The following is a 12,387-nucleotide window of genomic DNA, read 5'->3' as shown; positions in this document are numbered from 1 at the left end:
CTCAAGGACACAAAGCAGAATTAATTCTGAGAGTTTGAACCTTTAACAACTTTAGTCAACAGACTATTCAAGGAAGATATGCCTGGTTGCCAAAATAAATGTCTAAATAAACAGAGCAAAGCAGCACTAGATTAAATGTGAATAATAATTCTACAAAGTGCACCTCTGTAACAAGCTATTTAACAAATAAGATATCCTATTCCCCTTTGGAATATCTAGCCAAAAATGCTTAAAATTAATTTGACCAGCATGTTTAAAATATATTCTATGTAAGTTATTTGACTGCACCATAGAATCAATATGTAAACATGTACACAATTTACGAGGTCTTAACCACTTGCACATTACAAGTGGTTATATTTTAATTTTCCTCTTCTTTGCATCCAGTTGATTTCAGAGGGAGATACTACCAGGATGCAAGGAAAAGGAAGCTTAGAACAGTGGTGAAAAGCTGAGTAACTCCTTGTTGGAAGAGTCAGAAAGTCTGAAATAACATAAATAATTTTGACATAGTCAAATTAGAAGTCCTGCTGAAAACACTTAAGAGACCAAATGACATTAAATGACAGCCTGATGAATTAATTTAGCCTTTAGTTGAACTAATCTAGACAGGAAGCAGAATATATCAATGAGACTATTTAACTGCATTAGAAAATGGAAAAAAATGAAAATACTAAGTAATGATAGAACAAGCTTTGCAGAAAAGATGAATGGAATGCAAAGGCAGCTAGTTGAAGAAATAATAAAATAATTTCTAATAGTAATTTTACCTTATCATAGTCTAAATAAAATTCACTACCGTATTATTGTAATTAATTTAATTTTTTACATATAAGGAAGAGATAAATCTTTAAAAATATATAATTATAATCTATGTTAAATGACATTTCATTTTTAAAAATGAGGTTATATATACTCATTGCAACTGCAAATTAAAATATCCTTAAAAGTGAGAAGAATAGAGATTCATATAAAAGTGATTTTATAACACTACCTTTTTTTCTTCTTCTTTTCTTTTCTTTTCAGCTTCTCTAAATCTTTCTTAGCTAGGTCTATAATCTCAATGGTCTCTTTATCTGAGGATACTATAGTAGGGGAGAAAGCTGATGATCCACTGAAATATGGTGATCTTGATGTGGCTCTTGTCAAGTTTTTTCGAAGATTCTCATTCACTGCTTCACTTTCTAATAATTTTGCCCTAGTGAATAAAAATATATTTCAGTTGTAAACATTTTATTACTGTGGTACATAATACATAACATAAAATTTACCTCCCTAACTGTCTCTTAAGTGTACAGTTCTATAGCACAAAGTACATCCATACAGTTGTACAACGACTGCTACCATCTACCTTCAGACTTTTCCATCTTCTCCAACTGAAACTCTGTACCCATTTTATAAAATACACTATAACTTCTCATTTCCCTCTCCTCCCAGTCCCCAGCAACTACTATTCTACCTTTTATCTTTGCAAACTGGACAACTCTAGGAATAAATGGAGAACACATTAAATGAGTTGTTTTGCAAGCTAAAACATTTCCCAAAACATATTTCAACAATGCTACAAGGTACAGCTTTTTTAACAAAAGTGTTCCTAAACATTAGTGTTTGAGATATTTTTTAAAATTTCCTGATTAAATAATTATAAATTTGAAGTAATATTCTGTGCTCAAAAGTGCCAGTGATAATTAGATTACTTGCATTCTGGCCAATAGACACTTGTTATTCTGGCTTTGTAAACCCATTATTTAAACTTAAAATGTACAAGCAGCATGGTTCCCTTCCTTCCATCCTTATTGATCATGCTATAATAACATTTCCAAATAGTCAAACATACTCCTAACTGGCTAAAAGATATCTGGTTCCTGAATATGGTAAGGAAAAAGACAAAAATCACCAAGGAAACCTGAGTCTGATAATTGAAAACATTCTTTTGTTTGCTCAAGTGGTCCTCACAATGACAGGAGAATAATGCATGTGCTGTTAGTAAAATGCAAAAACAATGAATGATGAGATCATAAAACAGCCTTGATTCTTGAGATTACAAGAGATTCAGAGACTACTCTAGGCCAGTTCCTTAAGTCCATTTAATTTAAACCATCATGAACACTATTATCTACCTCAATATAATACATTTCCCATGTCAATTTGGCGCAAGGGTGACTGCACGCATGCTAAGTCACTTCGGTGGTGTCCAACACTGTGCAACCTTATGGACTATAGCCCATCAGGCTCCTCTGTCCAGGGGATTCTTCAGGCAAGAATATTGGAGTGGGTGCCATGCCCTTCTCCAGGGGATCTTTCCAGTCCAGGGATAGAACCCACATCTCTTACATTTCCGGCATTGCCAGGCAGGTTCTTTACCACCTAGCCCCACCTGGGAAGGCCAAGAGTGATTGAGGCAGAGCTATAAGGAGAAAATGCAACCTACTAGTACTACCTATTACTACTAGCATGCACTCATCTCTGTCTCAAAACTATATTACTATGTACTTTAGCATAAGTTCAAATGTTTCAGAGGAAGATGCTAGATTATTTGCAGCTACTGAGCTCTAGAAGACAGTCAGCTCTGTGTTTTTTCACTGTCTACCAAAATTATTCCTGACACTGCTGAAATCAGCTAGAGACAGAATATACACAAATCAGGGAATATATTTTATGTGTTCTATACATTCTTTAATGAAATTGTTTTACTTTATATTAAGTGTCACAACAGCTACAATGTTTTAAAATTGTTAAATAGTTTAAAATTTAAATGTTCACAATTGTTTACAGTTTAAATGTTTAAAAGTGTTAAATGTACACACTTCTAAGTTAAATGATTTCAAAATCAATGTAAAGAAAATTCTGAATATAATGCTGTTATTTTTAATAAGAAGTCAACCTAAGTATAAAAACTCAGCTTAATGATAAAAACTCAAAGTCAAAATTTACACTTTTTCATATTTTCAATATCTAGCTAGAGCCTGAGTACATAATAATGAATGCTAAGAATGACTGAAAATACAAATTAGGTATCAATAATGATCTGTTTTTAATTGGCTTATTTATATAATAATCAGATAATCTGTGTTTATTAGTACCAGATTTTAACAGTTGCATTTGGTAAGGGCATATTATTAATGCTTCAGTCCTGGTGCTAATAAAGGCTGAAACCCTTAGGGCTCACTTCCAACTCCACTAACCCCACACCACACTCCTGCTTTCTGTGAGGGCTATAGAGATAACATCTCTCTCTTTGCAATTTCTTCTTTCCACTCACCCACCCACACATTTGTTGCTGTCTGCATTTAATTAAATTGGAGACCAATCAGTGAGGCATAAGGAGAAGTACACAGGAAAACTGACAGTTCCATCTCAGCTTTATCACTCACTGAACCCTAAAAGATGATGCTGTTAAAGCTTTCACTTTTTCTTCCATAGAAGAGATGAAAATATATATTTCTCTAGCACAGTTATGAGGATGATACACAATGAATTCAAAATTTATCAAGGAATATTTTAAAAAATAGTAACTATTCTCATTAAAAAGTTGAAAAAATATAATTATCTAATCGTAGGTGTTTAGTTAAATCAATTACAATCATGAGATAGTACTCATGGAGCCCTGCAAGACTCATGTTATAAAAAATATTTAATAGCGTTTTAAAATGCTCCTAATATCTTATTATATTTCAAAGAATAGATAGCAAAAAATATATACAATGTGATAAAAATTTTACAAAAGTATGCATTGAAAAAATAAATATTTTTTTGTGATATACAAAAATGAAACATCAGTTCTTAGAATGATGACTCTGGATATACTTTCCTACATTTTCAGAAATTTGTACAAAAACTTTAAACCTCAGAAAACTAGGATTAATTAGTGACTGTTATTATTTCACAACAAATAATGTGATGTATAAGTTTATTAAAAGATAACTAGTTATTATTTTATAATTAAAATGATAAGACAAAATATAAACATTCCCATGTGAGGCAATACATTGACATGATTTGCATTAAGAAGCTGTGAATGAATGCCTTCCTAAGAGAAATTATTGATTAAAATATGGATTAGAGTAGAATTTAGTAGATAAAAACACAATGTGAGAACTTACAACTAAATAGTAATAACACATTAGACCTTTTCAATTTAAGATTGTATACATCCTGTCCTTTTATTGGAGCCCCATAATAATTCTTTCCTCTTCATGAATCACAGTTTTGTCATGGCTTGTGTAACTCAATGAAGCAATGAGCCATGCTGTGCAGGGCCACCCAAGAGGCATGGTTCATAGTTCATGGTCAATGTGGTCAATGGATAAGGAATGACAAGTGGTGGTTTAGTCACTAAGTCGTGTCTGACTCTTTTGGACCCCATTGACTGTAGCTCACCAGGCCACCCTGTCCATCAGATTTTCCACTCAAGAATATTGGAGTGGATTGCCATTTCCCTCTCCAAGGAGTCTTCTCCACCTAGGGATCAAACCTGGGTCTCCCACACTGCAGGGAGATTCTCTACCAACTGAGCCACCAGAAAATGGCAGACCACTCTAGTATTCTTGCCACAGGAACCCCACAAACAGTGTGATAAGGCAAAAAGATACCACACTGGAGGATGAGCCTCCCAGGTCAGAAGGTGTCCAGTGAACTACTAGGGAAGGGCAAAGGGCAATTACTAATAGCTCCAGAAAGAATGAAGAGGCAGGGCCAAAGTAGAAATGATGCACAGTTGTGAATATGTCTGGTGGTGAAAGTAAAGTCCAATGCTATAAAGAACAATATTGCATAGGAACCAGGAATGTTAGGTCTATCAATCAAGGTAAATTGGATGTGGTCAAGCAGGAGATGGGAAGAGTGAACATCAATATCTTAGGAATCAGTGAACTAATATGGATGGGAATGGATGAATTTAATTTAGATGACCGTTATCTTTATACTGCGGGCAAGAATTCTTCAGAAGAAATAGATTTCCCCTCATAGTCAACATAAGCATCTGAAATGCAGTACTTGGGTGCAGTTTCGAAAATGACAGAATGATCTCAGTTCATTTCCAGCACAAATCATTTAAAATCACAATAATCCAAGTCTATGATCCAACCACTGATGCTGAAGAAGCAGCAGTTGAATGGTTCTATGAAAACCTAGAAGACCTTCTATAACTAAAACAAAAAAGAGATGTCCTTTTCATCAAACAGGATTGGAATGCAAATGTAAGCAGTCAAGAGATGACTAATGAAGTAACAGGCAAGTCTGGCCTTGGAGTACAAAATGAAGCAGGGCAAAGGCTAACAGAGTTTTGTTAAGATAACATGCTAGTCATAGCAAACATCCTCTTCCAACAACACAAGAGACAACTCTACACATGCTATGCTATGCTATGCTAAGTCACTTCAGTCGTGTCCGACTCTGTGTGACCCCATAGACGGTAGCCTACCAGGCTTCCCCATCCCTGGGATTCTCCAGGCAAGAACACTGGAGTGGGTTGCCATTTCCTTCTCCAATGCAGGAAAGCGAAAAGTGAAAGTGAAGTCGCTCAGTCGTGTCCGACTCTTAGCGACCCCATGGACTGCAGCCTACCAGGCTCCTCCGTCCATGGGATTTTCCAGGCAAGAGTACTGGAGTGGGTTGCCATTGCCTTCTCCAACACTCCATAATATTGAGGGAAAAAGAAAGACTACTTTCTCAATCAAATTCTTTAGTGACATGCTCAATGAAGTGATGTAGTAGAGGGAAAAGGAACAGAAATGATTTAGTCAGTTTTCTAGGAAATAGTGACACTAGTCAAGCCATTCATCAAATAGTGAGATCAAGCTTAGGTCCAGGCTTAGAATAGCAGGATGGAAGAGAGGAAATGTAGCCCAAGAACCAGAGTATGGATCAGCCTAACAACTGATCAATGCCAAGAAAATAAAAAAAGATAAAAGGAAGCAAATAGGAGCAGAAAAAGAATCTTTAGGAAATAAAAGAGATTAGTTTTGTCAGAAGGAATGGTAAAGATGGACTCTAAAGAGTCAGGAAGGACTGGGGACTGGTCAGAGAACAAGTTTTTAGCAGTGGGCAGGAAAGATCATTGCCAATACAAGATGGAAATTACAAGCCCAGGTTGGGTTGCTGACCAGAACTATAACCTAAGGCCCCAATGTTCTCCATCAAAAAGGTAAAGTTTGGAAATATACAAACAGAATAAATTCAAACTCAACATTCAGAAAACTAAGATTATGGCATCTAGTCCCATCACTTCATGGCAAATGGATGGGGAAAATATGGAAACAGTGACAGACTTTATTTTCTTGGGTTCCAAAATCACTGCGGACAGTGACTGCAGCCATGAAATTAAAAGATGCTTGCTCCTTGGAAGAAAAGCTGTGACAAACCGAGGCAGTGTTATTAAAATTTAGCAGAGACATGACTTTGCTGACAAAAGTCCATGTAATCAATGTTACAGTTTTTCTAGTAGTCATGTATCAATGTGAGGGTCTAACCATAAAGAAAGCTGGGCACCAAGGAACTGATGCTTTCCAATTGTGGTGCTGGAGAAGACTCTTGAGAGTCCCTTGGACAGCAAGGAGATCAAACCAGTTAATCCGAAAGGAAACCAATGCTGAATATTCATTGGAAGGATTGATGCTGAAGCTCCAATGCTTTGGCCAACTGATGCAAAGAGTCAACAAACTGCAAACGCCCCTGATGCTGTGAAGATTGAAGGCAAGAAGAGAAGGTGGCGACAGAGGAAGAGATGGTTGGATGGCATCATCACCTCAATGGATATGAGTCTGAGCAAACTCCAAGAGATAGTGAAGACATGGGAAAGCCTGGCATGCTGCAGTCCACAGGGTCGCAAAGAGTCAGACATAACTGAGTGAACAACAACAACAATTTGAGTATCTTTATTGCTACATCAGATGTTTTCTCATCAGTTTTTACTTTTTGAAGCATTGAAGGGATTTCTGCCTTATGGAGGCAGAAATAGTAGAAAAACTACTCATCTCTGTTTAAGTATCTCTAAAATAGCCACAGGAAGAGAAAGGGAAAGAGAAGACAAACACAAGATAGAGAATTGTTAGGGTAGTTGTGAAAGATGATCTTTCACTTGATTATTTTCTGCATATGTATAGCAGAAGTGAGTTCTGAGTTATTTAGATGCTCCTGATGGAGCTGACTGTAGTTTTACTTCAAGAGAAAGCAGCTCAGCCAACAAGGCAAATCATGGAACCTGAAAATATTACAGAAATAATTAGTGTTCTTGATCATCTTTCTGACCTTTATTCTCACAATCTGTGCTCAGTGATCCCCTCCACATTCCCACAACAGGTGTGGGTGTTCCCTTTACCAGTTCTGGTCAGCCCATTTACTGCATGTGACTATTTATGTAAGTTTACCCACCTAGGCTGTGAATTCCTTGTTTATGTCATACTTGTTCAATCCATGGCATGATGCTTGGCCTACAGTGAGTATTTGCTGTACATGTGTGAAATGTGAGTGACGAATGAACTTTATATGTACCAGGGGCAGGCAATTTATAGGAATACAATAACTCACTCATAAAAGACAGCTGGGGAAGTATAAGGAACAGGAGTAATGGGAGATTTTAAAAATTAGGGATGACTTATTGATAATGAGCATTCCCAAATGGAGGGTGAGGAGCACAAGGAGCCAACTCCATTGACATCAATTACGCCTATCCTTATATAAGGTTTGGTATGTTTCCAATTAAGGGTACAACAACTAGAGCAGTAGAACACAGGAAGATAATGTGAGAAGAAAGTAGTTTGTGACATTATGTTCCCATATGTTTCATTATAGGCAAGTACCTATTCCCCTAAAGTTAACCTGACCAAAGAGCTGAACTATCACTGTGAATAGGTACAACCCTATGGACTGTAGCCAGCCAGCCTCCTCTGTCCATGGGATTCTCCAGGCAAGAATACTAGAGTGGGTTGCCATGCCCTCCTCCAAAGGATCTTCCCGATCCAGGGATCAAACCCACATTTCATGTCTCCTGCAGTGGCAGGTGGGTTATTACTAGCACCACCTGGGAAGCCCTACATAAAATAAACCCAACAAATAAATAGTAGCAATAATACTTTACTGCAAAACCCAAATATGTGCATTATATATTGCAGAATATAAACTATACCTGAGATCTTCAATTTCTTTAATATAATTATGAATCATATTACTAATCTCCTCATTCCCTTCACCTGCAAGAAAAAATAAGGGGGAAAGAATAAACTTGGAGATTGACATTGACATATATACATACACTGCTATATTTAAAAACAGATAATAAGAACCTACTGTATAGCACAAGGAATTCTACTCAGTTCTCTGTAATGACCTATACAGGAAAAAAATCTGAAAATAAGTGAATATATGTATATGTGTAACATTCACTTTTCTGTACAGCAGAAACACAACATTGTAAACCAACTATATGCTCCAATAAAAGTTAATTAAAAAAAAAAGAATTTCCTTTAAAATTCAACAGAGAGTAAGAGAAAAACAAGGTTATGGAAACAAACAATAATGCTCTGAAACATAATTTAAACAGCAAATTTCCTGCCCTTAATTCCATGAGCAGAAAGATAATATGATGAAGCAAAGACACATTTCATTTCTATAAGAATGTATTATTTACAAATTAAACATTAACTTTAAATTACAGAAACTGACATTTTAACTTCAACTATTTCATGAAATTAAAAAACATGAAGAATATTTTCTGCCCTCCAAAAGTAATCCCTCACTCATTCCACAGCCCCCACACATACCTGCTTTGACAAGAACTTGGTTGGCCTGATCACTAACAAGCTGTGTGATTCTGGTCCTCAGAGCATCAACTGTCTCTTGCATGGCTTTAATTCTTACACGCAAGTTGTTATTTTCAGTCTGTAGCATTGCATTCTCATGAAACATGTCATTGATGCTTTCCACACCCTCTTCATCAATTATTCTTTTGCCCTAGAAAAGAAAAGTTATTTCCTTGTTGGTTGAGATGTTCTAACTACACAAGAGTCTTGTTAAAGGATATGCAGGATTGTGTAATTCTACAACCAAGAGCCCTTTTGCCTTAACAGCCTCAAGGCAAGAGTTCCTTTTCCCTCTACTACATCACTTCATTGAGCATGTCACTAAAGAATTTGATTGAGAAAGTAGTCTTTTGAAACAAGAGGCTGATCAAGTTGTTAGACTGAACATTATTAAAGGCTACCCACAAAGAAAACTATAGAATTCTACCCCTAAAAGGAAAGATGTCACCATTATGACAAGAGACTCCAGAGACATACGTGAGAGCCATCACAAAAAGGTATCACTGAGTACATAAAATGCAAAATCAAAATCATGAACTTACTGTTTTATACTCCATAAGTTCCATCTGAAGTCGTGTGATCTCACTACGGAGTGCATTGATTTGCTGACTAGCTCTGTCCTGATTGACCATCACTTTGTTCTTGATATTTCTAGCTCGATTGGCATATTTCAGGGTATTTAAAGTTTCCATAAAATCTCTGTCTGAAGGGCTGACACATGCTATCATGATTGTTTGGCTGAAAGACACACACACAAAAATTACGTTTACAGATAAAAGCAAATAAATGCTGAAATAATCATTTTAAATACCTGTCTTTTGAATAATATCTACTTTTCAAGATACCAAAAGATTGATATTACCAAACATAAAAATAAAAGCAAATTTTAAAGCCTCAATGCTACCTTAAGGAAAAAGATGTTTTTATATTGTCCCTTTTTGACACCTAATACCTTGAGAAAGCAAAAGTGCATACATTTATTTCTCACCTCTTTACAAAAAAATTTTGAAGCAATATACACAGAATAATTCTAAAATTTAATCTACCTATGAAATGTTGAAATTCAAAACCCATTGCTTTCATTATGTGCTTAATATTTCAGGATTTAAATTTTTTTTAATAACTTGCATCCTGATCTTTTTCTTAGCAAAATATTTCACACAAAATTCTATCACCTGCTGAAGAAAAGTACTTAGTATACCCATATGTTTCACAATATGAAATATCATTTGTGATTGAGTGGTCAAAGTTCCAGAATTTCTGGTTAGATTACACAGGAAAAATGTGAAAGATTATTTTACAGTCATGATGAATTGCTTTATCAGTCAAAGAATAGGATAATAAAATCCTTATGGCTAAGAAATTTCTGTCAATGAATCAGACGTGGAAATTCTAATAGGCACTTAGTGATAGTGAAGTCGCTTAGCCGTGTCCAACTCTTTGCAACCCCATGGACTGTAGCCTACCAGGCTCCTCTGTCCATGGGATTTTCCAGGCAATAGTCCTGGAGTGGATTGCCATTTCCTTCTCCAGGGGATCTTCCCAACCCAGGGATCAAACCCAGGTCTCCTGCATTGTAGACAGACGCTTTACTGTCTGAGCCACCAGGGAAGTCACTGGTGTAATAGGCACTTACATACTAACAATTAAGGATGTAATTTACCCAGGCTGGTCTGCAATGGGACTGGGCTTCCCTGGTGGTCAGATGGTAAAGAATCTGCCTGCAATCTAGGAGACCTGGATTCAATCCCTGGGTCAGGAAGATCCCCTAGAGAAGGGAACGGCTACCCACTCCAGTATTCTTGCCTGGAGAATTCCATGAACAGAGGAGAATGGGATTAGAAGAAAGGAGTTACCACCCACACAGTTGGCTCAGATGATAAAGTGTCTGCCTACAATGCAGGAGACCTGGGTTCGATCGCTGGGTCGGGAAGATCCTCTGGAGAAGAAAATGCCAACCCTCTCCAGTATTCTCGCCTGGAAAATCCCATGGATGGAGGAGCCTGGTAAGCTACAGTCTGTGGGGTTGCAAAGAGTCAGACACGACTGAGCGACTTCACTTTACTTTACCTAGGAAATGGGTGAGGAACATCTGAGATTCTTTAGCTGTAGCTTAGATAAACCTCAAGAGGAATTAAAAATCCCTAGTGCAAATATCTTAGATTACTACAGGGCAAGCAAACTCTCAGAAGTACTGAAGTATTCAAAAGTATTGACACTGGTAAGGGGAAGATGTTTACTATCTCTTTTTTGTTACAAAACAAAGCTATACTATAAAGTAAAGAAATAAACACAGTAAAAGGTTACAATTTAGCAAACTTTAATAATTTATATTTGGCTTAAAAAACAAAAATTTTTGTCCAGTTACAATAAGATTCAGATTGATATTGAAAGTCGAATGAAAATATAGAACAGAAGAAATATGGACAAATGGAAGCAATACAAAGGATATGCTAGAAGAGAGATGAGTCAAGACAATGCCAACATTACAAAACAAGCAATATAAAAATGATACTGTTAAATTCTATAAAACAAAACATTATTTCCAAATCCATCCAACCTCACCCCAAATAAATTCAACATTATCAAAATTCTTTGAATAATAGTTGTTCAAAGAGAAAATCAACAAATTTAATTACTGGATTATTTTACAGGATCAGTTTGTATGTAATGTTGAACTATGCCAAGACTGAATTTAAATGCCAAAAATGTTTTCACTTTTAAAGCCAACATGCTGATGTTTATAAGAGGAATGCATTACCAAAGAATACATTTAGCTAATGAAATGTATCAGGATGATGCAAAGTACAGAAGACGAGGAATATCAGCGATTCTGGAAAAGTTAATAACCAGCAAACACCCTATATTTCATTCAATTAATATTTTTAAAGTTTTCTAAAAATGTAAAAAAATGTTTAATTTTTAGGAGACTTGTAAAAAAATTAATTATATTTAACTTATTTTTTTAATTTCATAGAAGATAGCATTTTTCAACAAAATTTTTCTAAGCATCAAGTATGTGCCAAGCACTCAAAACTGAAACTCTGTACAGTAGAGAGAATGTATGTCAAGGATTTCATGCACCAAGTGACTGAATAAACTACTTAATCTCTCTGAATTTTCTTATCTATAAAATAGGAATAACAATACCTACCTCAAGAGCTGTTACAAGAAATATGTGAAATGACATGCAAAAGCACTCATGCACTCGAGGCACTTAATAACTACTAGTTCTTCATTAATTTATTTTATAATAAACAATTCTTATAAATCAGTTTTCAAACATTTTAAAAATAATGAATAATTGAAATCCAGGAATATGGAGGATAAACACTTCTACATACCTATTGCCCCCAAGAGAATCCTGTAGTAGTCTTGTCAGCTTAGAATCTCTATAGGGAACATGAGTGGCCCTCTTGCTCTTGTCTCCCAATGCACTTATTACATTGCCAAGTGCCAACTAAAAGGTAGAAAGAGAGAGAGGAAAATGATAAAAATGTACTAATTATAACATTTTAAAATAATGAAATCTTATAGAAAATAATACAAAGACATGGCAGAATTGAGACCACTTCTGTTTGGTTTTACT

At 35.7% G+C, this 12,387-nt stretch overlaps 1 protein-coding gene across 1 annotated transcript in view; it reads right to left on the bottom strand.

Moving 5' to 3' along the window:
• Positions 1-12,387, bottom strand: part of KIF21A (kinesin family member 21A) — a 186,970-nt gene that overhangs the window by 54,577 nt on the left and 120,006 nt on the right. Inside the window, exons 9-13 of the mRNA XM_010841621.1 lie at positions 12,143-12,258; positions 9,341-9,536; positions 8,760-8,949; positions 8,126-8,189; positions 995-1,198 (exon numbers count right to left, since the gene is read on the bottom strand). Of these exons, the coding sequence (XP_010839923.1) occupies positions 995-1,198; positions 8,126-8,189; positions 8,760-8,949; positions 9,341-9,536; positions 12,143-12,258 (770 nt within the window). The remainder of the gene's footprint in view (positions 1-994; positions 1,199-8,125; positions 8,190-8,759; positions 8,950-9,340; positions 9,537-12,142; positions 12,259-12,387) is intronic.

This window comes from Bison bison, unplaced genomic scaffold (genome assembly GCF_000754665.1).
Source record: "Bison bison bison isolate TAMUID 2011002044 unplaced genomic scaffold, Bison_UMD1.0 scf7180017864163, whole genome shotgun sequence".
In the NCBI taxonomy this organism is placed as follows: Eukaryota; Metazoa; Chordata; class Mammalia; order Artiodactyla; family Bovidae; genus Bison; species Bison bison.
The sequence above is the reverse complement of the archived record's forward strand: the minus strand, read 5'-3'. Positions and strand labels throughout refer to the sequence as shown.